The sequence below is a fragment of the Ambystoma mexicanum genome, chromosome 3q, assembly GCF_040938575.1.
Source record: "Ambystoma mexicanum isolate Mex_15411 chromosome 3q, UKY_AmexF1_1, whole genome shotgun sequence".
In the NCBI taxonomy this organism is placed as follows: domain Eukaryota; kingdom Metazoa; phylum Chordata; class Amphibia; order Caudata; family Ambystomatidae; genus Ambystoma; species Ambystoma mexicanum.
The window spans coordinates 1,236,143,072-1,236,169,414 of record NC_090926.1 but is presented as its reverse complement, the minus strand read 5'-3'; the positions used below and the strand labels follow the sequence as shown (position 1 = coordinate 1,236,169,414).

The 26,343-nt window shown below is 44.5% G+C and overlaps 1 protein-coding gene across 1 annotated transcript in view; it reads left to right on the top strand.

Moving 5' to 3' along the window:
- Window positions 1-26,343, top strand: part of FARSA (phenylalanyl-tRNA synthetase subunit alpha) — a 130,069-nt gene that overhangs the window by 33,561 nt on the left and 70,165 nt on the right. Inside the window, exons 3-5 of the mRNA XM_069604177.1 lie at window positions 10,056-10,154; window positions 10,750-10,868; window positions 20,479-20,571. Coding sequence (XP_069460278.1) covers window positions 10,056-10,154; window positions 10,750-10,868; window positions 20,479-20,571 — 311 coding nt within the window. The remainder of the gene's footprint in view (window positions 1-10,055; window positions 10,155-10,749; window positions 10,869-20,478; window positions 20,572-26,343) is intronic.

Below are 26,343 nucleotides of genomic sequence, written 5' to 3'. Positions count from 1 at the left end.
AAGGTTGTGGCAACTGTCTCCTTTGGTTTCTGGCAGGAAAACTGTTCTTCTTGGGAGGCCACCGCAACTATGGAAATTACATCATGAGATGGAGTAAGAAAGAAAAATGCTTGAAGGAAAAAATTGAGATGTCTGTCCTTATTATTATGTGTCTGCATTGTGAAACTTAATCTCAGCCTCATCTGCAGAGTGGCATCACGCATGCAGTTCAGCAAAATAATGAAGATGCTGCTGTTCAAGATATTCAATAAAGGGGCTTGATACTACTTTTGGTCAAGGGCTCTGTGCCCTCCTTCCAGAAAGATATTCTCACCCCAACCACGATTGTGTCCACACAACCAAGGTGAAGCACTCGGTTCTTGCTGGCTAGATTCGTGCTATATCGGGTTTGCCAAACAAAGGGTCTGCTGGCTGTATTGTGAGCTAGATCAAGTCTCTGAAGTCCATTATGAAAGAAAAATAGATTTTCCTGTATGGATGTTAAGTCACATGACCAATTTGTCTCATGATGTTTATTCCTTCACATTGTTAATTTAATTGGGCCTTTCTTCTTCGCAACTCGATATACAAGAATGTCTGTCATGAGACTAATACAATGTTCACTGTAATAGATTGACTATTGTTTTACTGAGCTGGTCCATCTTATATGAATGGGACTTGAGGATGAGCAAGAGATGATGCATTTGCCGTCCAAACTCTTTTGGTATGGAGCAACTGGTTAAGTGGAATCGAGGATGTGCAGTGGGCAAAGAATAGCGATTGCAGCTATTGTCCGATGGGAGATTTCTATAGGGTAGAGGTGATTTATGAACGAGTACATCTAAGTCAACGACTGACTTTCCACAGACATTAGAGGGAAGATATCCTCTCTAACTAATAATATTGCGGATTCCATTTCAGGAATGTTCCTGAGTCACGTAGGCAGGGCGTAGTTGTTGCAGGTTTGATCTGGTGCTGTTCTCGTTGTTATCGTGCAAGAAAATAAAGCTGTCTGATCTTTATGCTCTTCAAGAATGATTTTGTGAGCCTGGTTTGTTCCCGCAACCTTAAACGGACCCCTAACCTGGACCGTGCATATTGTGTAGCAATGTGCTCAGACTGGAGATAGCTAAGAAAAGTCACCAATGCCGCTTTAGTGCAAGAAAGGTAGCAAATTACCTGCAGATCGTCTGGAAGCCTAAAATGATGGGATATTAAAGCAAGATGGACAACGCAATTATGATCTAAAATAAAACAAATGAAGAGAAACGGTCCCCTTAACAACAAACCACTATTAGATCTTATCACATTATGCAGCACCCAGAATGATTTGGACCTACTTGCAAAAGTAGAAATTATTCTGACCGCAACAAGATGCACAAAAATTCCCATTACCCAGAAAGACAATTGCAAGGATGCCGAGCCTGAAAGCTGTTCAATATATGAATCCAAGTTGAACTTGTTTTCATCAAACTACCAGCTTCTGTGCTGTTGGGTGTTGGCGCAATATTGCTGGCACAGTGCACTTTGCACCCTTAACTCCAGAAAAGTGCTTTGGGGATACCCATAGTGTAAGCTTACAGGCAAAATTGAAATTGTAGTTCGAGATGCAGACTTTCCAGACCCTCTAATATTTTAAGATGCTCTTAGTCCTACTCCTGTTTTCCCAGTGTCATGTGGAAACCGGATCAGGTCCTGGTTCAGTGAGGATATGGCAAAATATAGATGTGCCTCAGTTGTTTCCATGGGGTGCTCAATTTCTGATGAATGTCTGATTTGTTGTAGTGAAATGCTCTTGTGTACTGTTAATAATCCAAAACCACAAGCTTTTCACAATACTCAAAGAGATTGAATCCCCGATTCAAGTACCTGATTCGTGTATCAAAGATAAAAATTGGTGCACGGGCATTCAAAATGCCCTAACGAACAAAATCTCATCCCTTAAAACTAAAATAAGCACTAAAAAAGAATCTCTAATCTCCTCCACCAAGCAGAGTACCGTCTCCCACAAAAAGGTTCACCCGACTCAATCTTTCCTCCCCCCCCCAGAGCTTAACCCCTCCTTTAACTTCCACAAAGTATCCACCAAAGAGGTAGAGAATGCTATTCTCACCCTCAAACCCTCAAACTGCCATGGAGACTTATGCCCCGCTCAACTGATTAAGGATGCTGCCCATGATCTCGCACCATTTATTACCAAACTAATAAATGCGTCTTTCACATCAGGCACCATACCTAATAATTTAAAACAGTCCTGGTTCCTCCCTCTGCTTAAAAAACCGAATCTGGACCCATCAACCGCCCTATTACCACAGTACCTTTCCTCCTTAAAATCATCGATAAAATAGCCTACCAACAGATCCAACACTACCTTGAGCACTTCCAGCTCCTAGGCGTCCGTCAATCAGGCTTCGGAACAGAAACCGCACTCATAGATCTCAAGGCACAGATAGATGAGTTGAGAGACCAGGGGAAGACAGCACTATTGCTTCTCCTTGATCTCTCTGCGGCCTTCGATCTGGTCGACCATGAGATCTTGTGCAACCACCTACAAATAGCTGCCCACTTCTCTCAAGATGCAACTAACTGGATCAAATCCTTCCTTAATAACCGTACGATGAGAGTCTTCTCATTAACAGCAGCAACCGACCCTATCCCGATCACGTGCGGCGTAACGCAAGGATCGTGCGTCTCCCCTACACTTTATAACATCTTCACGAAGCCCCTTTTTGATCTAGACGATCTGGGTATCACCTACACTAATTATGCCGATGATACCCAGATCCTCATCCCGTTGTCAGGGGACTATGACAAGGATTTGGCCTTCGTTAATAAAGTGTACCTCATCATCCAGGCATGGATGGCCTCACACGGGCTATGCCTGAATGATGACAAGACGGAACTTCTCATTCTAGGCTCCACACACTACCTCAACAAACTGGGCCACAAATACTCCTCATTCATAATTGACGACAACAAAATCATGGTAGCTAAGGAGGTTAAAACCCTCGTATTCTATCTAGATTCCACCCTTACCTTCAACAAACAAGTGAACGCAATGGCCTTCACCACTTCTTACACTTGTAAACTTATCAGGGCAGCCAAACCCTTTCTCTCCCCCACCAACTGCACCACCTTGGCCAGGGTGCTGATCCTGTCCAAGTTGGACTATTGCAATGCCTTATATGTAGGCTGCAACAAATATATCTCTAACAAAATCCAAATCCTCCAGAACAATGCCCTCGGAGCGGCCCTTAGTATCCTGAAGAAAGCCCATATTTCAGATTCCAGAAGATCTGTTAATTGGCTATCCACCAAGGACAAGATATTTCTTAAATCAGTGTCTTTGATTCATAAATGCCTCCACCAAGCAGCAACCCAATACCTCACCGCCAGATTTACTAGACCTACCCTCTCCCGCCCCGCGAGAACGGCCAACTCCAACCTTCTTCTGGTGCCCAGGTTTAAACATACTACATCTGGAGGAAACAGCTTTCCAGTAAAAGCAGCACAATTCTGGAACTCCCTCCCTCCGTCGTGCAGGGACGACCTACCCTACCACCAGTTCAGAGCTAGGACCGTCCACTGGCTCAAATCTCTCGACTCATAACGACTCTTAGAGACCCAGATTCGCCACTACCATGCGGCGCCTCATTGAATGTAAATGTTTATAGTACTGCCTTAATGTACATGTTCTACCCTCCTACTTGGCGTGATAGGTCCAGCAATGTAACCCTAGCTGGACCTCACCACATGTATGTAACGAAGCTTTGCAACCCTCTTGCTGCCTCTGCGCCTGGCTACCTTCGGGTTAGGTGCGCATTACAAATAAATAAAATACAAATACAAACAAGAAAGACCCATGTCAAGTCAGTAGACTAGATCTGATCAAAATTAAGAAATGATGAAGACAATGGGAAAAGTTATACAAAGGATTTAATAAATTATACAAAACAGTTTAAAATACCCCTTACAACAATGAATAGAAAAAACGATGAGGTTAAAAACCCTTATTACTGACACACCATACGGAAGTGACTAAATCAAACATCCATCCACGATCATCAACAACAAACTCAAGAAATCATGAGGATATATACAAATAACTCTATTAAGCTGGAAAATGGTAATAAATACCTGTTGATGATCCGGCATCTGATGTATTGCGACATTATTTTAGAGGGCTTTTATCTAATTTTCCCTGAGATTTGACCATTAACATGGACCGTTTCGAACTGCTTTTTAAAAAAAAAAATATATAAGAATGTTATCTGTTGAAAAATCACCCTGTGAACTCTTCTGGGGTGGTTTCTGGATGGCTCACCTTGATTGCATTAACCACTTTCAAAACCTACCAGCCACTGCTGTGTACTATCCCTTTTAATTTTCATAGATCCGATGGGGGCGTCCTGCGAGAGGTGCTTTCGAATCCAAACGGGACCCTTGTCCGAATGCGTTTGACACCCTGGTGCAACATAAATACAATAGACGCATACAACCCAACCAAACCTAAAACATAGACTCAACTTCCACTATTGGAACATGGATTGGATTTGTGAAGTTTACGGGTAGCTACACCAAGAGGCAACACAACACAGATGGGTTTGGGGGATGGGCAAAAGTGAAGACCAAGAAAACTATTCAGTGAGTTACACGAAACCCGTAGTCAATAGATTGTATCCTATTTGTGGTTGAGATCTCCTGGCATACATTACCTGTCATCAGCCGTTTTAATATTGTCTGGCACAAGACCTCTTTTGCCCCAATGGAAGACCCATTGCCTCGTCGAGTGACCAGCTTGATTTCTTTGTTTTTTCCCTGCCCATTGCCAATAAGCCAAACTGCGCCCCTTCATGGTGTGGTGCAAGACAGAAAGCACGCTGCCCATGCACAAGGTTTTGCCTGAGCCGCATGCTTGCTGACGGGCAGTGATGTGTTAAAGCTCATCGGCACTTCTGCAGGCTTCAGTCACAGGGAGTTGCTTTGGCAAGAGGACACGACATAGCCCTCCGAATGAATAGCAGTTGTAAGAGCTGGATTAAAAAACCACCTGATCCAACATCATTTTGGAATTGGCCATGATTTCTTTGTTTTGAACAACCGAATTAAAACTGCTGTAATAGGCAAAACAGCATGCAACTAATATTGGCACTGTGGGCAAGTGGAACAGTCAAAAGGACTAAATTCCTGATCCACGTTTCAAATCCCTTGCCAGCCTGCACTGAGACCACTACATTAGCATGCACGTCTTAAAAATGTAATGGTGTCCTATCCCATACAGTACACTGTTAGTCTGTGTGAAGGGTGCACAATTCGATGCTCCGTCACTAATCCTGCTGCTTTTTTTCACTCTATGCCAACAGACATTAGCCATGCTACTGTTGAGGTTGACTTTTTTTTAAAAAACATTTCTTTAGTGATCAAGCTGTCATCCTCTTGCTAACTCCCTCTGCAATTCTCAGCTGACAGCAAATGGATCCCATCTGAAAAGTTACAAGTTGTGAATTGTGGCTGCGGAAGTTTAACCTCCACCAAGACTCACAATTGATGGGTACCGCTGTAAGACATTGAAGTCAGCCCAGACATTGCACACATGTAAAGAATTGGGCCTCATTACAAGTTTGCCGGTCCAGTAACAACGGTGCTGGTGAACTACCAGCACCATTGTTACCGGACCAGCAAACTACGACGTCTGTCTGACCTGCCGGGCGGAATGGCACCCACTCGCAGACCTTGACGGATGCACCATTCATGAATGGTGCTGGTGCTTCCGTCCTCCCCATTCCCATTGAGTCCAATGCCACTCAAATGGGAATAGGGAGTAATTTTTTTTCTGTCGCTCGAGAATGGGCAATTACGGGTCTGCCGGGGCTGTAATGCCCTGGTAATTGCCTATTCCCGGGCACTGGAAAAAAAGACTCCGGCGGGAGCCGTGACAGTATTTACCAGCACGGCTACCGCCATGGTCATAATGACCCCAATGTCACAATGAGAGAATGTTGCAATTATTGGGACAATTAATTGGCTGGGTAAAAGTCGAACACCGCTCTGCTGGCCTCCTGCCACCCGAGGTGAGTGCCCTTGCTGCTTCACCACCAACAAAGAGGAACCCTCTAAAAGCATAGTGCAACGATACACCCCCATATGTTGCTGTGTGCTCTGCTACAAAGTGTCAATTGCATTGCCCCATACAACAGAACACAAGGATCATTGCCACTGCAAACAGTGTTTCTATTCACATTGTTAAAAAACGAACTAGAACAAGCATTGCCAAAGCTAGTTTTGCTTTTTGTAATGGGGTCTGCGGCCTGCGAATCTCCTATATTGTTTGCAATACCAAGGCATCACCCTCTCATCCCTGTTTGATTCCCTGATTCATGTGTTGATGGGGATTGGGGTTGGGAGGTCTCTCCATAATCTAACTTCAGGTTTCGTAATTCAAGTGACCTATTTGACTCCTGCTCGTAGCCTAGAAGAGCCTGGTTAGCTGGACACCAACAGCTACCAGGAGCTATTTTTGGCTCCTTAGGCAAACTGACGCAAGACAAACACACCTATGTGAATTTAACTGTGTGTTTGGGTCAATCTATAAATAAACACTAGGACACATCTATGTAGCATTTAAAGCATAAGGGGTCATAAATAATGGACAAAAGTAGACTCTTGTCTCTTATGTTGAAGTTAGATTTGCTGAATATGTACTAGATCCTTGTTCCCCAATGATATCTCCTGGCCACTGGTTAATGATGGATACCCAGGTGCTTTTAGATTCTGCTTATTGTGAAAAACTTAAGGGGTTTTCACTGCCTACTCCCCAGAGATCCTCTACACAGGTGGACTGGGGAGAGCCATCACTTTTGGATCCCGATCCTGAGGGGAGGATCACCTAGTTGGATGGTCCTCAGGGAATTTGGAGGGAATACCAGCGTGTGAGACATGGTATCCCCCCAGACCCCTTTTCTGACGTTCCCCTACTTGACATCCCTTCAGCCTTCATGGGCTATTGTAAGTCCCAAATCATCCAAATACTGAGATGAAGAGGGAGCTAGGAGTGGTGCATGCTTCCTATGAGAACCCCCAGTATAGTACTGGGAAGAGGAAGATGCAAGCAAAGACACTCCCATGTTTTCAATACGTGTGTCCCACTAATGAGGTTGGGCATAGTCAGTCAAATTAAGTCTATCCACTCTTGCTGGGAGTATTAAAAACAGCAAGTTGAACAAGTTGGGAGAAGAGCAAGAAGGCCAGAGCCAGCCAGGACCGCAAGTGGGAGGCCGAGGCACACAAGATCCGCAGGGTGAAGCAAAGAACGACGGTGTGGCGAGGGAGCCGTGTCTCCAAGGTGCCTGCAGGGTCCACGAGAGAAAACTGGAAGGTGTGGTAGTGCCTTGTGAAGCAAATTCCCCTGGGCCAGCGAGCAATCCTGGGAGTGTCTGAGGGGCAGGTGGTGAGACCCTGACCTCAGAACGAAGTACCGTCAAAGCTGAGCACAACCAGTGAGTCTGAATGCAAAGAAAGGCACAGTTTGAGAAAACGCGAGTGATTAGAAAGTTGCAAAGCCGGCACGTGTGGAGCGACGCATCCACTGAAGTATGAATTGCTACCATGAAATATAAAAGCACTAAATAAGGAGATACTAAGTAACAAGAGTGTTTGCATGCATGTTTACACATTCTCAAAAGTCTCTCTATGAATGGAAGAATCTTCCTGAAGGGCAGCTGTGTGCGAACTGAAAACTGAGCAAAATCGAGGTCATAAAAGGGGGAGCTACGCAAGAAGGGAAGAGTGAGCAAAATTTCCAACAAGTGGTGTAAGAAAGCAAAGCAAAAAACTGTTAAGAATTGAAAGTTGGAACAAACTGAGAGAATTTAAGTTGTCAAGAGTGGGTGAAGCTAAACCCCAGGTCCCGGGTTGCGTAATGGGTGGACTGTGCACCACGACCCAGGGAGACCTCACCAAATATGTTAACTGTGTAACAAGAGAAAAAGAGCTTTCGGGAAGGGAACCCCTGAAGAAATATGTTGAACTGTTATAAGCTGGAATTTGCATTTCAGGATTTGATGGGGAAAGTAGAACCCTTTGGGGAAAAGTGAACTTGGTGAAACCCTTTGAAAGGTGACATTTGGGAAACCAAGAGGAGTTGGACCAAAGGTACTTAGAGTCTGGGGAATAGGAGACCCAGAAAAGCTTGCAAGGAACTGTTGTGAACTTTTGATCTTGATAGAACTTTTTGGTAAACCGAATGTCTTGAACTTGGGGAAGGGAACTGTGGAAAACTCTAGTACCCGCCTGTCTGTCTTCTGCACACTATTGAGTTTGTCCAGTCCCGTGCACATCGTTTCTATAGACGTGAGGGCAAGCATAGGCTTGACAGACAGCCTTTTTTATTTTGACTGACGAACATAGGCTAATATTACTACTTTACTATGTGGTTAAGACTACTTCCACCTTAGTGCTAGGGCCAGTTAAGTATTATCCCAATCCTTCTAACCCAAATAAAGGTTTTGGGAACTGTATCATTTGTGTCTGTCTCTCTTGAGACCATGCTGCCTCACATAATCCAGTCATAACTTCAATCCTGACCCTTTTTACCTCCTTTAGTACATGTACATTCTGTAATTTACTGTCCTCTGTGTGTTAGTGTGCATAGTACATTTCTGCCCAATGTCCTACTACACGAAGTAATGAAATCCAAAAGATATTCCTGTCAAGTAGGACTTGGCTATTTGTGTGTAAGCGTATGCAGCAAGATGTCAATGTAGTCCCCATGCCTTCAGTTATATACCTGATCTCTTAACCCCTCCATTCCCATATAGGTAGTGTTGGTTGTTGCATTCAAGAGCCAGTTTGTGTGTTTTTTTTTTTTCTTGTCTTCTAGGTTTGTGTTCTTAGTGTGTGCTGGAGTGTATTAAAGTTAACTTTTACAGTGTCCTCTTTTTAGTTGGACCAGTTAAAACGACTCTGAGTCGTATTTTGCCGTAATATTCAAGTCCCATTGGTCTTGATGCTTAAGATCTTGATCTGCTGTTCTAGAGATTTTTGGTACCCTGATTATTTTGATCCTGCGTCTGGAGGCTTGGATTGTGTGTGCTATTGGGGGAAGATATCGTTTGTTTCAGTTATTTGGTACGGAAAGCAGACATTGTGGTTGTCCGTTGGCCTTCCCCTGTCAAGGTGAATGTTGGGAAGACATGATGGTCCTTAAAGGTGGTGCCCTTGTTTGACTGATGCTTTTTTGATTTACGCAATTGCTTGGCAAATGTTTGCGATTGATTGCTCAGTTGAGTTTAGTTTACAGGTCATGTACAATAAACTACAATTATAACAGTATAAAAAAAAGGCAAAGCTTCAGAATTTGGAATTACAAAAAACGCTGGTTAAAAGTATGGACTATAATGTTCAGTAATCTAAGTAAAATTGATTGTTTTATGTAAAATCGTATGTTGCCTTTACAGCAAACTGTCATGGGGCTTTGCAGGTCATGTGATACCTTCGGCTGCTGGATTTGTCAAACTATTGAAGGTTTGTCATTGATTTTTAATAGGAATCTTGCATTGGAAACAGAGCTATAAACAAGATTTCCAAGAAGACCCACTAGCCATCTCCTTAAACTGCACCAAGGGCAGAAAAGACCACACTAATTCCAATTGGTTGCACTGCTGGCTTTCATTGGGGGATGCAGGCATTATTGGCTCTCCTTGTTGGATTAACTGCCCCCCCTTCCCGGATAATCCAGCCAGCGCCAACTACCCAGAGTGTCTGAAAGATTTGACATAAACTGGGGGAATGCTACCAGGTGTGGTTTGACGTTGCATTCCTCTGCTTCAAACTGTAGCATATTGACCTTGTTTAGGGCTTCTTTAGTTCCAGTGCCCTCCTTTATTTTCTCCCCCATACTACTTGCTGTATTTTTATTCAGTGCTCCTGAGTGAGCAAATGTGTCTTGACGGCTCTAATGGCTGTTGCATCCCTCAACAGTGATGCATTCTCTTTGACTTCTAAACCATCTGCCTGCCTTGACTTTCTCTTGTTTTTGTTTCCTCTTTTCCTGATTACCTCTAACAACCTGGATTTAGAACCTGCCGAGCGGAAAGGTGGGCTTCAGCAAGGCTATGTCCAATAAGTGGATCCGGTTGGACAAGAATGCTTCAGGCGGGCCGCGCATCTTCAAGGTGGTGAGTGTTTTGCCCGGCGCTGCTTAATTCACAAAGCTTTTGAATACGATTTTTCTATATGTTTAAATCCAGCTTCCATTTGGACACCTTGGTACAGCAATCTCATACTGAATGTTAGAAGCATCCAGAAGATAGTGGTTAAATGAATAAAAAACATTTTAACATTGGCTGCATGGTTGCGAAAATACATGTAGTAATACAATTGAAATTGGTTGTGGTTTTATCCAAGTCAATTTTGACTTTTTTAAAAATATATAGTGGTTGGATATGTCTGTAGATTTCTTGTCCAAATTGTTTAGTTAATTTGTGTTTGCATTTGGGCTCTGACACTGTTTTGTGTGTGTGTATTATAGAGCCCAATTCAGGAATCCATTTGCAGTGCAAAATGTACCATTTGGGTTACTGAGGATTAAGTAGATGGGTGGCACGTTAACTTTATTTTTAAAGGTGGGAGATGTTTGGATACTCCTCACGGGTCTGGGTGGTACCTTGTAAAAGCCTGTTGGGGCTGGAGTGAACTCTATCACCCATCAGACTCCTGCTAGCAATAGGTATCTCTGCATGCTCTGTTCTCAATCGCCTCTCTGCTCTCCAGGTTGAGTGTGTGGTGGACTCAGTGAAGGAGAAGCTGCTCCTCGTCCTGCAGGGCAAGGCAGACCACCTTGATGAGAAGGAGAAAAACGAGCTGAAGAAGCGGAAGCTCCTCAGCGAAGTGTGAGTAGCAGTGGGCTGAGGCTAAACATGCTCTTCCTATTGGCTCATGGCAATACTGGCGCAGCGGCATGGTTTAATACTTGCATAGTGCCTCTCTGCAACATATGTCATTGTATAGTACCTAATGTGAGAGAGCTCACTGTTCTTAAAAGCTAAGATTGCAAATATGATGCGATTGAGATTTGAGAAGCTGTATTATATTCTTATGTGTAATTTTAATATTGTATTTTGTGTAAAGGTTTTTGTTTAAACTATAGACACAAATACAAAACAAAATTTAAAATAAATGAAGCAGCGATTCCTTCTGTTTGTCGTTTTGCCTCCCCACGGGGTTCGGAGTATCTGGAGACCTAGTTCTATTTTGTTGCTGAGACATTTTGAGGACCTTTCAATGATTCATGTCAGCTCTGTGAGAAGACCTCTATGAAGGTGATCTGGACATTACATGGAAGCAGCGGCGTGTCGAGGCGCAAGAGACAAGACTGTTTCTAAACAGTCGCCTGTCTGCCTTATATTGTTTCTTTGCGCAGACCTTAACGCAAAGAACCAGAACACTTCCATACCGAATCATTGTAGTGAAATGCAGCATAGTATGAGTGTGATTGGTGTGCGTCCATTGTATTTGCGAAGAGCCGTGACTCCTCCGACCCAGCTTCAGTGTCACAGTGCCCAGACTCCATTCAGCTACATCATTAGGGGGTCTTGCCCAGAAAGGTTTGTTGGGAATAATCACAGCATATGACTTAAGGAGTGAGATCCTTGCTCATGTTCTTCTTTCTCATGGAGAGCACGATCTGGCCCCCGCCATCTTGAGGTCATGCAGTCAGATGGTAACTGAACCAGCATCGGCTCATCTCAGCATGTTGACGCTCCCACACACAAAGATGGCAACAAACTGGATTGGGTATTTACCAAAAACCTGTGTATTTCTACCCAGGACTGTAATGCTTGCCCTTGGTTTGACCATCGCCAGATATTTTTCACTTGCTCCTTCCCAATGTTGCCGAGCAATCGGAGATTAACCAGGAAATCACAGAACTTAAAGCCTCTCATGGGGCATTTGCTAATGTTGTGATGCCGCTGATTAGGAATTTAACCCCCCACCCCCCTCAGCCTCAAACTGAGTTTTTGGTTAAGGAATTTTAGGAAATCTCATCTAAAGCCGTTAATATCCTTGCCCCTGAAAGAACAAGGAATGAAGAGAGGTTAAAAATAAAATGTGGTTTAATTGCAACATTATTTTGCACAGGAAAGCCAAAAAGTCCAGGGGGCAGACCTGGCGACCAGGAACTGCAACTCGTGGCAGTAGCCTACAGGAAGGCAGTACTTCAAGCAAAAAAGGGAGGATTATGATCAGAATTTCAGGAGCTAAATGGGGGCCCAGGGAACTATTCTCCACCCTTAAAGAGCTGGAAGGCAGCAAACAGCAAGTCAATGAATGACAGAAGACTGATAAGTGGTGTGAAACCATACAGGCTGAATTCATTAAAGTTGAGACGCATCAAGAGAATATTAAGAGTCGCTAGTTAGAATTGCATGGTGTCATGCTTCTGGTTGAGGAAGAGGATTTGTGTACTAATCTTTTTGTCCCCCAAGATTTAATCTGAGGTTTCTGAGGAGGACGTTCTCAGGATCGTCCAGTCTCAAACCTACATCATGCAAAGGCGTTGCCTAACCTGCCAGTGTCATTTTTACCTTTAATTGCTTACATAGTACATCATATCTACCTATGGGTCTGAAGTAGGTATGGGTTGCACCCCTACTTAAAAAAATCCAAGCTGGACCTAGAGGCGGCCGGGAACTACTGTTCCATCACTAATGCCACTTATGGGTCATATTGAAGATGATTGTTTGCTGGACCAGATTCAATCTGGGTTCAGGAAGGGTCACGGAACTGAGACCGCTTTGATTGATCTTAAGGTCGATCTCACTGGAATTATAGAAGGTCATACTGCCATGCTCATGCTGCTTGACCTGTCATTGGCCTTTGCGCTTGTTGACCATTCGCTACTACTCAAAGCTTACAGAACTCACCAACTGCTCTACTGCTGCCACCACATGGGTCGGATCTTTCTTCGTCCTAGACTCTCTAGGGTATCATCCACTGACTTTAAAGCACCCCTTGCTCCGCTGTCATGTGGAGTACCACAGGGTCCATGCTTATACCCTTTGTTATTAATCTTCTGGACAAAGCTGGAGTTAAATATATCAATTATGCGATGATACTATGCTTGTCTTTGAGCTGTCTGGAAATCATGCGTCCGATTCTCTGACCATCAAGTATGCCTATCCGCTGGTTCAAACATGGATGGCTCCTAATTCATTGGCCCTGAATGACAGGAAGACAGAGCTGTTAATAGTGGGAACAGCCCAGCGTCTATAAAGGTTTAACGGCTCGTACCACCAATTTAAAATTGGAGGATGTAATATTCCAGTGGTATAAATTGTAAAAACATTGGGGGTCATTTCTTACTCTAATTTCACTATGAAACATTGTGGCACATTTTCGATCTACCTGTGGCTATGCCACTAAATTAATTAAGCAGGTCAAGCAATATCTGTCTTCTAAAAATCTGGTGTAGCTGGCTGGTGCCTTTTGTTAACCCCAAAACAACTCTAATGGTCTATTAATGGGTAGATCTAAATCCAATCTTCAATCACTGCAAATTACTCAAAATGGGTCTGCACGAGCACAGTGAAAGTTTTAAGAAAACTGAATGTGACAGAGGCCAGAAGTTTGCTTCACTGGCTTCCTGTTTCTTCGATAGTGTTGCATAAGGTCCTAACACTGGTGCATAAATGCAGGTCAGGTAATGCCCCCCACTCCCTCAATATCTTCAGGATCATTTGCAAGTGGCCCCTAGAGTGAGGGTGGCCGTGTCAAATGGAAATAAGAGAGTTCACCTTGCATGGTGCAAACGTAAGAACTTTGTGGCACGAGTTTTGATCTGTGTGCCCCAAGACTCTGGAATGAGCTACCAGATGGTTTGTGGGAGATCCCAAATCTCTTCAGCTTTAAGAAAGTTATAAAGGCACATTTGTTCAATTCCAATGACAGCGCCAGCATTTGAGTTGTGCTTGAGGATCTGCTGGTTCTTGACTTATTTTCTTCCTGCTGGCTTCCTCCTGGGGTGTTTAATTTTGTCCTATTTTATGAGTGCACTGAGGCCGCAAGGCGTGATGCGCGTTACAAGAAATAAACACATTTGAAAAAACCCAGACCGGATCAAGAAGGGTTTGCCTATAAAATGACACTGAGGGTGGAGGCTAGCAAGGCTCATGATAAATGCAGATCACTGTTGTCACAAACGGGGCGCAATGCCTCAAAATAAGAAGGCGAGGTGCATTGGAGGTGGGTGTAATGTTTTTCTTTTACTATAGAAATTCAGAATGGGGTCTGTCCACACACTGATAGCATAAAATGTTTTCATCTGGCTTTGAACAATACTGGTACCCGGTCCAAAAATTAAGGTTCGATGAGCAGGAGCTACAAATTGATCCTGGGTGTCGGGCATGAGCCAGTAAGTGGGAGCTACCACTGGAGAACTAGGAGCTCGTACACAGGGCACTACAAAACTTCCACATGAAATGCACACTTTTGCATTTTGGTCATTATGTAAGAAAAATTGTTTAAATGTGTCCTAGTGTACCTTAATTCTTCTTTATTAACATTCTAACACATGCATGTTAGGCACCAGGGGTACTGGGGAGCCGAAATTGGCTCCTGGCAGCTGTTGGTTTCAAGCTAACCATGTTCTCCTCGGGTAGTAGCAGGAGCTAAATAGCCCCCAGCAATTTCAAACCCTGCCGGCAGTATTCCATGAGGATAGTAAGCGACCGCACAACCCTTCCTAGAGGCTTGGTCTGCAAGCTGTCATAAGTCATAAGCTGTCATTATGGCCCAATATCCCGTATTGAATCCTTGACTCTTTTAGTGACTTTACCAGATGCTTCCTAATCTAAGGACTCGGACACAGATATGGAATTTTCCCATTTGGTCCCCGAGGCCCTCAGGGTTAAGAGTTTACAGCATGTAATATGTTTTCCCTTTGTCAGTACCCTCACACAGCTGATGGCAACCTTTGCATTCATGGTGGCCCAGTTTGCTGTTTTCATGGGATGCTCCTGCCAACAACCATATACAATCTTCCCATAGGGCCCTGCTGTCTAAAAATGATTGCGATGAGCGCACCCCTGTGATTTGTGCCTAGTTCAATCTTCCCACCCCAATTCTCCATACTAGTCAGTGACTAGTTACCTGTATACCCCATGGGATGAGTTCTAGACTGAAGACACTGATTCAAAAACCCATGAGGAATTCTTGCTGGACCCTGCTATGCCTCCCTTGGACTGGACTGCTCCCTATCTAGTGCCATCCTGCTGTTCCTAATGTGTGAAGATCTACTTAAAGGCTGATCGAAGCAATTTCTGATCCCCCTGGGATACTTAGTCCTGCGCATGCAACCTCTGACCTTCGCCGGAGCGGACCATCTGCTAGCTTTTGGCCGTAAACGGCCAAAGATCAATGACCAGTGGTACTATGTGTTTGAGTCTTCTCTCAGAAGCCTGAAGGATCTTCCGGAGTGTAGAATACTGAAGCAGTTGACTGCTCATTCAGGTTTTCCTGAACTACATTCCTGTTGTCCCATTCCAACTGTGCAACATCAAGACTATATACTGCGTAACCAATCATTCTCCTGGCTTCCGGGGTGAGAGTAGCAGCACTTGATCCTCAGTCTTCACTTCTGCTTCCGGATCTACCTATATGCTTGACCTTTTTGTCCTGTCTGCGCCCTCACACCTATGGGTTTATGGTTGCGCAATATAAATGAAATAAAGTAAAGATCTACTTTGGCCATTCTTGCTTTCTACTGTTGACTTTGCCCTGGCGTAACATCGACGCCATCTTCATGCCTCCTGTGAGCCACCTCGTTAGAGTATTTGGCTGTCTTTGCCTATGGTTATTCCATATGCTTCTCACGTCGTTCTTAATCTCAGTATGTTTTACATTTGTCAGTCATGGCTTTACAATAGCACATGGTTCCACTATCAATGGTGGGGTAAAAGGGTGACCATGAGGGTAGAGAGTTGTGAAAGTTTTAAGAAGGCTTTTCCCCAGGTGGATGTCCTTATCCCCAGGAGGGGTGTCCCTGCCTATGAGGTCTTCCCACATATTGCCACTGCTAGGTGGACTGTTGGGTAGCGACCTCACTAGCATCATAGGATGGGGCTCTCGCCCCCCCCCCCTGTGGAGAAGTGACTGATATGGCAAATCAACCCACTTCCCCACACCACACTGCCCCAACACACCCAACCACGGCCCAAACACACACAAGCACTCACTGTCCACAAACACTGTGCACATTGCACCGTCTATGCAAACTGTAAACCCTGCACACTGTGCCCACATGCACTCTCCCTTTAAAACACACACAAACCCCCCACACACTTCCCATCCACACGCACATCTTTCCCCTTTCCCTATACATAGCCCCCACACTGCCCCACCACACACACTGCCCCCAAGCAGATTTCTCCTCACACATTGGCCGCCATCACGCAAATTGCCCACACACGCATTACCCCCAACGCACATTGCCACAATAAAATAACACTGCCACACACGTCCTATACAAATCCACACACTACACCAGCCGTACACCCCCCGCCCCCACACAGCGCCATGCACTTCCTACATGAACTCGCTGCCCATACACAAACACCACACACCACACACTACACCCCACACACACACACTTTCCCAAATTCCAACCAGCTGCTACCCGACTACAAATATCACTGTATGTACTATGCAGGCTGCAGCATAAGAGTGATGTTTGCAGATACCAGCATTTGCAACACTTTCTGGAATAAGCGCAAAACTCTTTCCTCTCTTGGAATGGAGGTTTTACTGGATAATGGCACTAAACAATGTCACTTACATGAACACTGGTACTTGCCTAAAATCATGAAAGGCAATACAGTCGAGACAGACGTTCCTCCGGAGTCCAGGTACAAGGCCAGCGGCATGAGATGCCTCGGATCAGTCAAACTCATGGATATGGCTCCCTCCGTGTTGACGAGTGTGTTTCGCAGCTTGGAGAAACTTCAACTGTCAGCCTAGGCAGCCAAGGACCCTGTCTATAACCCAGCCTATGGTCCTCTACGACAGCAGGGGATCTAACATCACCTGCTGCAGCGGAAGAGTGTTTTAAAGTGCTATATTGGAAAATTGCAGGCCTGAATTCCAAGTTTGGGGTCCCTGAATTCATCAGTTATGTTTTTTACTTTTTCAGGAAACGCAGGGTTTGGGCCTATATTTCTCCCTAATTTTAAAGGGTATGTTGCCTCAGCTATTAAGAACCATAGAGGGAGAAACAGTGCAGGCCTTGCCACATATGTCAAAACCTGCTTGGGTGCGAAATGCCGCTCTGATTCACTTTCCAAGACGATACTGAGGGTTACTATTGCGATGAGGGCCGTGCTCCCGATAAGTTTTTGAAATTGCAGAGTAAATGCAATTTGAAGTGTAAATGAGTTTTCTCCTCTGCAAGAGTAAAACGTATCCAACATATACACCCAATGCATACAGAAAATCAGACCCGTAGACAAAGAGTTGTAGTTCAAAGTTGTCTGGCCTGCCTTTTAACCATTTTATTACACATGCAGAAAATATTCTGCCATAAAATAACTTATAAGTACAAGTGCACACCTAGGCTTCAATTTAGACTGGGCTAACCCTTCAAATGTTGGGAGAAGCACTAACTTCAGAGACGGTGGATGGGTGTCAAACTTACTTGGTTAGGGGCCCTTAACTTCATTACTTGTAATGAGACTATTCCAGTGCAGCTTCAATGGTACAATCAGTTAACTTTCTCCTTTAAGTCTGAAACACCCACTTCTTGCAAATCCTGAAGGTTCTAGAAAGTGTAAAAATGGCAGATGGTGTGCAATGAAAGGCTCAATATCATAGCCTAACGGGGACATTGCAGTGTGGGGGGCAGTATTCTGGGCAGCCCAAACCACTTAAGTGGCTGGGAGCAACAGGGGAGAAAATGTAATGTTGGTTCTACCACAGTCTGTTATACCAGAATTTCTGGTGCACTGACTGGCTGGTGAGACTGTCTGCCTGTCAAATCCAGTGTTACGAGATTGGAGGAGGGCCAGTGCAGCAATAATGCATTTCCATGCGGCACTATTGGAGCTACTAGCACAGGAGCACCAGCGTACTACAATGTGGCCCTACACTTAATAAAATGGTCCTATTGTAAGGGTGTACACGTAATCATTCATAAGCACTCTGCAGTTGAAGTTAGGGTGAGATTATTACAATATTTGCCCAGGATCGCACACTTAAACTAAATAGCGAAGCAGGGATTTTAACCCACTCTTTCATTTGGAGCATGGCCACTTTCTTCCATGCTTACAAATATTTAAGTTTTGGGTGTCAAGACCTACAAAAATACTGTGCTATAGAGTGTACTTGAAAAATACCCAAATTGCATAGTAAAGAATCATGACAACATGTAAATCCTTATAGAAGCATGTTGGAGCAAAATAATATCACTGTATGGTACCTTTTTTATTTTCCACATCCTGAATGGAAAACGATAAGATGCAAAAGAAAAATATCCTGAGTTAGCCACTTTATTTTCAGTGCTTTAAAAACACACAAAATATAAGTTGTGTGCATGACACACAGTAACGGGAGTCAAGGGGGCACAGACAGTCCTGGGGGGTGGAGGGGATGGGAGGCATGACACAACGGTAACGGGGGGGCATGGGGCAACAGACTTTCGCAGGGGGAGGGAGGGGAGGCATGACACGGTAACGGGGGGGCATGAGGGCAACACAGTCCCGGGGGCAGGGGAGGCATGACATGGTAATGGGGGGGGGCATGAGGGCAACAAACAGTCCCCGGGGTGGGGGAGGTATGACACGGTAACAGGGGGCATGGGGCAACAGACAGTCACAGGGGGACAGGCAATGCTGCTGATGACAAAGGAAACGTGTTTCCCAGAGTCACAGCCCCCCTGAGACACAGGCTGCGTTGACAACACTGTGTTGTGGAGTTCATCAGGGACACAGCCTGTGTCCCGGGGGACTGTGACTCTGGGAAACTGGCAGTTGCTTGATCATCCGACCGAGCAGATAGATTTGCTTCGGAAGAAACAAAATACTTTCAACTGGTTTAAATTGCGTTTTTTTTTTCTCTGACAGCCCGGACCATGCGAGATTAGATCAGATAGCGGTCCAGGCTGTCGGAGAGAAAATAAAAATGAAATTGAAAAGCGCCAGCAGCAGAATGGCGGGATGCTTACCTGGCTTGGGTCTCTGGTGTCACCGCGTGTGTGGCCTCCTCTCTCAGCTTACTCTGCAAATGAAAAAACGCAGTAGGACACGTGTGTTTCTGGAAAGGTCTTCCAGGGCCGAGTGGGTGGGTTGAGTCCTGAATTAGGATACATGTCTCAGAGACTGGCAAGGGAAGGGTCTGCCTGCCTTAAGGCAGGAGTTTGCTTGCTACAGTGCCATCTAGTGGTGGAAAGTGTTTTTTTAAATTAATAAACACAGCGTACATGTTACGCAGTAGAAGCAAAAATCATCCGTAGTTCCTTAATTACATGCGTAAATAGGCACGATACGCACATTATGTGGAGGGCTGGAGGAGGGGCTTGAAGCGAGTACTATATGTTAGTCATTTCTACAATGCCTTACGTTCCAGGTCTCTGGGTCCCGACACAATGTCTTTGTTGAATTGTTTGGACAATTTCACTGCTGATGGTCCTCAAGAATGTTTTGCAAATCCCCTCATCATAATTGGTGGCGATTTTTAACTTGATTGTTCGCCAATATTAGATGTAACCAAAGAAGCGGACACTGCACTGAATATACTACCACCAATGGGTCCACAAACAGAGCCGGAGCTATGCTTCTGGGGGACCTAGCCGACCGTAGTTTATGATCTGTAAACAAGGCTACTGGCAGACAGACCAGGCCACTACACCTTTAGCACCTCTAGATACAATTCAACAATTGATTATTTTTTAGTGTGTGCCCTTGATTGGCAGTATTTGCAGGATCTAAAAATGGGGCAATGTCCTGAGAGCGACCATGATTTTACGATACTGTCAATGTCTGGTGGTAATAACACAAAGATTAACACTGATGGGCATGCACCTGATGGGGACATTTTTATCAATGGGAGGCCTGTGAAAATGGTCAGCAAGCCGAAGAATCGGCAGAATTACAGACTCCTCCTTCCCCCACACAAACACATTTGAAGTGCATCCCTGATGATGATGCAAGTGCTTGTACATATGTGACCAAAAGGAGCGAAGCATAGGATAGTAATACCTGACGAATGCTTATACAGTGCCTATTCAAAAGCAAAAACTGTTGGCTTTGCCAATGCGTGTTTACTATTTTTTGAAAATGTAAAATTTAGCAGTAACATGCTACATATATTGGGGTGATTTGTAGGAAAGTGTTATATCTAAGTGCTGTGATCTTTATTATCGATCAATATGGGGAACATGTTTGCTTACAAAAAAGCAATACAAATATTGGCCTAGCTGATGTGTTTGACCTTGGTCTCAATGTTTGTTTGCAGAACCATCAAGACATACTGGATCCGGAAGGGCAGCGCCTTCACTACGACTGTGGCCAAGCCGGAGACCGACTTAACCCCAGAAATGATAAGCAGGTGAAAGGACAATAGACCACATTTCAGACGCAGTTAGGATGTGTTGGAGCACATTGAGTTTGATAAAACATAGACATTATGTCAACAGACTATTTTTTAAATATTATGTGTTTAGTCAGCATATGACTTTTTACATACCAGAAGGAAAAGAAAAGGTGTAAACATTGAGATACTCGTAGTCTAATCCATCAACATACTAATTAAAATACACATTTCCAATTCATTAATCTCAATTAAGAAAAACGGGTGCACAAAGACCAGAGCAGCACTTTCAAATTAACATTAAACGTTATTTAGTGGCTCGATTTTCCTCCAGAAATCTCAAATGATCAGAAAGTTTCCTTTCCTGCTGACATTCAATTCCAAAAACCGTTTGTATACAACAAGTCAACTTTATGGACAAATACTAGGAAGTGGTCAATCCTTTGTTTGATAAGCCCAACACACGTTACAATAAGATGTTCTACATTCTGCTGAGTACCTATGTCACAAAGATTACACACTAGCCTTCAATGGGCCCTTACTCCTAATGGTCAGTTGGACGGTTCTATGTCATTTCATGGAGGGATGTTTTTTTTTGCTTGTTTTTTTACAACAGATTTTACAATGAAAAAACTCATTTGAATTTTAATTCCCGAACACCCACACCCCAAATATATATTTTAACACCCCTAAAAAATGTGAGGTTTTTTCTGTTAAAATATTTGCGGTAAAAAACAGCGAAAAAACATCCCGCGATGAAAAGGACGTTGTACCAGTTGGACTCTTTTAGTGAATAAGTTTAGGCCAACCCTTAATAGATTGGTCCTCCATCTTGGATTCAGAAACCTTCTCAAATAAGGCAGCAGATAACACGAGGGTTTGTCATTTACTGGAAAATGTTCAATATTTCGTATTGATAATTGATGCCCTGATTTCTTTTTTTTAAAATGTTTTCATTTTTTTACCTCTGAGGATTATCCATGAATTCTATTTCTGAGGAATTACATTTTGTGATTAGGTCTGCTGCATCAAGTTTCAATGTCCTTAGGCTGGCGTTGATATTTCCTATCATTAGCTCACCAATATCCTCATATAGCGAATTCTTAGCCGGAATCAAGATTGACCTACACAGCATAATCCTTCTCCAATCTACATAGAATTTTAAGGACTTGAAGCCCAACTCCTACCTGAGCCTTTCCATAGTCCGTGATCTAGGTGAATTAAAAACTTTAAACTCTCGATTCAAACCCAACTGATCTTAGACGCCAGTTTCTCAATTTCAGTTCCATAGATGAGAATCAGTATTACCTTACCCTTGCAGAACATAATTAAGGGAGAGAGGGTGGATCTACAATAGGCGGAGAGGAATTCTTTCATTTGGCAGACAAGTTGATTGACCTTATTTCCTATATCAGCTTCTAGGGCTGTAATTGAAAGGTTCGAACTAATCATGAACCCAACAGGTAAATTCTGGTCTGCAAGACACTACCTATACCCTTTTTCTTGGTGGTTATAGGCCATGACAAAGTTTTAGTTGGGCTGATGATCAGGTCATTTTGAGGGGCGTAATTTCCGAAAGATAAAATCAGACATTGTAGGCCTATTGGAATGCGATCCAATTGGACCACGTCATCTGCATAGCCCAGACATGTTGTTAATAATTTAGCATTTATATAGCGCTATGAACCCTCCGGCATCTGAGCGCTGCTTATTACCTACGGTGTGTGGTGCTCGTTTATCGACCTTGGAGAAATGAAAGGCTGAGTTTGGCCCTGCCGGGATTTCGAACCTGCATCAGCAGGCTCTGCACAGATGTCAATGCGAGCACTCTACTCGCTGTGCTATCGGACCTTTACTTCATATTTACCAATTTTAGGCAGTGCCATTGTGTGCGGTGCCACTTTATTCCACAAGTCGGCCAAAACAAGGTTGAAAAGGCAGGGTGCAGCAATGCATCCCTGTCTTAAACCCTTGGGGATGGGGGAGGACAGGTCGCCTGCAAAATGTAGTCTAACCTGTATCATTGTTTTATCATGTATGTAGATTAAGATGGCCAAAAGACCGGCAAGGATTCCCCAATCTTTTAACTTGCACCACAGTTTCCCGCAAATTATAGTGTCCAAGGTGCTGGACAAGTCTATCCAAGCCCCGTAGAGACGAAAATATTTGTCTTGGCTGGTGTTTAGAGTATTCAATACCATGAGGTTTGGTGTCATGGAAATTGCCTTTCCGAAAGCTTGTCTGGACCGTGGAGATATTTGCATTTTCAGCCCATTTCATCAGGTCCTTTAGAATGATTTGTGCAAATATCTTGCTCTCTATCCATTAGGGAAATGGGGCGATAGTTAGCTGGATTCCCACGATCACCTCTCTTATAGATGAACAAGTTACTTACCAACTGTAACGTTCTTTCGACTGGATGTTCCTCCCATGTATTCCTGATCTTTGATAGTCCCATATCGAGTTTCCTGCTTCAGAATTTTCTTTCACTAGAGGGTGCTGTCGAGTTGATGTCCCTCGGAGGCCTCCGTCACGACGTCATCCTGGGTATAAATAGTCGCGCGCAGCGTCCTTTGATTAGTTCTGTTTTTGGTATTGCCCAGGATGAGACGGTTACTACCCTTGAGGGAGCGCAGACTGCAACTACAAGGGAAGTTTGACTGTGGGGAAGAATGGGAAGGGCAATAAGGAATACGTGGGAGGAACAACCAGTCGAAGGAACGTTACAGTTGGTAAGTGTACAGAATGCAATACTGCTTTCCCAAATTTAGTTTCTTGGCTAGCGGAGGAATCCAAGCTATAGAATCTTGTAAAGGTGTGTGCAGACGACCATGTGGCAGCTGCACAAATGTCTTTAACTGGAACTCCCCTCTGGAAAGCTGGCAAAGCTGCGATACCCCTGGTTGAATTAGCCCTCAGATGCTGTGGGGGATCTTTACCCGCCAATTTGTAGCATTCTAGAATTGTCATATGGTTTGCTTGGTAATGGCTAGGCCCAGTTTATGACCTGTGTATCCCACAAATAATTGGTCAGTTTGTCTAAGTTTTGCTAGTCTGCTAACATAGAAACTCAAAGCGCGCTTTGGGTGAAGTCTGTGCAGCCTTTCTTCCTCTTTTTCCCGGTTGTGAAGGAAGGTAAGAGGAAGGCAGAGTTATTTTTTGTGTAATATGAAACTCCAAAATCACCTTTTGGAGGAAATTAGGCTTCACTTGTAGAACAACTTTATCTTTGTGAAAGATGGTGAGAGGTTTGCAGGATAAAGCCTGTAACTCACTCACCCTTCTGGCCGGAGTTATTGCCACCAAAAAGATAGTTTTGAGGGTAGGAAATCTCAATGGGCACAAATAAAGGGGAGCGAAGGCAGTACCCATTAGAAAGTTCAAGACTAAGTTAAGGTCCCACAGGGGAACTTGAATAGGAGTTGGAGGGTAAACATTGGTCAACCCTTTCAAGAATTTAATTACTAAGGGCATTTTAAAGTATGAGGCTTCCTCAGCCGTGCGCTTGAAGATCGATCGCGCTGCTAGGTAACCCTTAATTGTGCCGACTTGTAGCCGTAGATTTGTTAAGTGTAAAAGGAAAGAACACCATTGGTTTATTGCATGAAAAGGGGTCAACATTCTTATCTCTACACCAGCTGCAGAACTTGTTCCAACGGCAGGGGTATAGTGATTTGGTCGCTGGCCTACTGTCCGAAAGCAGCGCCTCCATTACATCGTCTGGGAGGTCCCAATCTTTATACCTCAACCTTTCAGAAACCATGCGTGAAGGCTGAGAGTCTTGATACCTGGATGGAGAAGCCAACCTTCGTCTTGCGAGAGAAGATTCTCTCTTTGCGGAAGAGGAATCGGAGGGCAGATGCACATGTCTAGAAGGTCCGGGTAACACGTTCTCCTGGCCCAATCCGGGGCAATTGGGATAATGGATTTCCTGAACCTCCTCAACCTCCTTATTACATGAGGAATGACGAGGACTGGAGGAAATGCGTAGAGGAGTGGATATTCCCAGTCAACTACAAACTCATCCCCTAGAGCGGTACAGCTCGCATTTCCTGTTGGCATTAGTTGCAAACAGATCCACTTGAGGGGTTCCCCAAAGGGCGAAGATCTCTTGAAGGACTTCCTGAGCTAGTTCCCACTCTTTGGGCACTGCACGCTGCCAGCTCGGAGCGTCCGCCGCCGTGTTCTTCTCTCCGGCTAGATGTACTGCCGACAGAGCGATTCCTTCTTGTATTGCCCAAAACCAGAGATGAATTGCCTCTCTGCACAGTGGTAGTGACCCTATACCTCCTATTTTGAGGTAGTACATAGCCACCATGTTGTCTGTCATTATCAGGACATTCTTTCCCCGTTCAGGCGGCAGGAAAGCTTTCAGCGCTAGTCTGATTACTCTCCGCTCTAAAAGGTTGATGTGTAGTTTGGACTCCGATGGAGACCAACGACCGCTGATGGACAAATCATTGGTATGGGCTCCCCACCCCGTGAGTGAGGCGCCCTTCACTATTATCTCCGGCCATGGTTGCCGAACAGGTTCTCCTTTCAAGATGTTTTCCAGAGAAGCCCACCATTTGAAGGCCAGTGCGAATCTGTTTGGAATTTGAAGGAGATCTGATATCTTTCTCGAGAATTGCGACCACTGGGTCCTGAAAGCCCACTGAAGAGATCTCATGCTCAGGTGGGCATGTGCCACCAAAAAGATGCAGGATGCCATCAGGCCGAGCAACCTTAGAAAATAGAAGGCAGGAAGATATTGGGCATTTTGAAATTTCGTCATCTGTTAATGTTTTGAGCTCTCACCTCTGGTGAGGCTTTCCCCAGGGATGTGTCCAGGACTGCATCAATAAACTGGGAGTTTTTGTGATGATATCATGTGGGACTTCTTGAAGTTGATGGAGAAGCCCAGCTTGTGAAGGGAGTGGCAAACATAGTCTAGATGATCCCGAGCTTGTTCCGGGATCTCTCTCTGATCAACCAATCGTCCGGGTAGGGGTAGACCTGAATCCCCCCTCTTCTGAAACTCGCTGCTACAACCGCCATTAGCTTGGTGAAAACCCTTGGGCGGAGGTTAGCACAGATGGCAGAACCCGAAACTAATAGTGAGAGCTGTCAATGGCAAACTTCGTGTACGTTGTGTTTCAGATGTATTGGCACATGAAAGTAAACATCCTGAAGGTCCAGAGAACCCAACCAATCCTGAAGCTGGAGGGCCTGAAGGATCTGAGAAAGTGTAACCATCTTGAACTTGTCTTTCCTGAGGAACTTGTTCAATTCTCGCAAGTCCCAGATGGGTCTCATTCCTCCGTCCTTTTTCGGAATTATAAAATATGGGAAGTACCAACCCTTGCTCTCTCTGCTACAGCAGGTCACAAATCTCCTGCATAAGGAGCGGGTCTGGAAGCATCAGAGGGCTATTCCCCGGTGGATGACTCTGAGGTGTTTGTAGGAAAGGCAGGCAGTAACCTTGGGCAACTGTTTGCAATGCCCAAGCATCTGGAGTAATAGCCTGCCGTTCTGTCAGATGTTGAGTTAACTTGCCTTCTACTGATGTCTGATGTAAGCCATCAGAGATGTTTTGGGGCAGCTGATGCAGATGCCGAAGTTAAAGTAGCAGTTGCGGTTTTAGTACCTTTACCCTGTCCACCACGGGGGAAGCGTCTCTGGCCTCTTTGAGCTGGCTCTTCTCTGCCTTTTTCCGAATGCGGAATAATAGCAAAAGGACCTACCCATCCAGTGTGCACATGTGGGGCAGTTCAGAGTGTGCCTTATTGAAGCTCCAAGGGATTTGGCCAC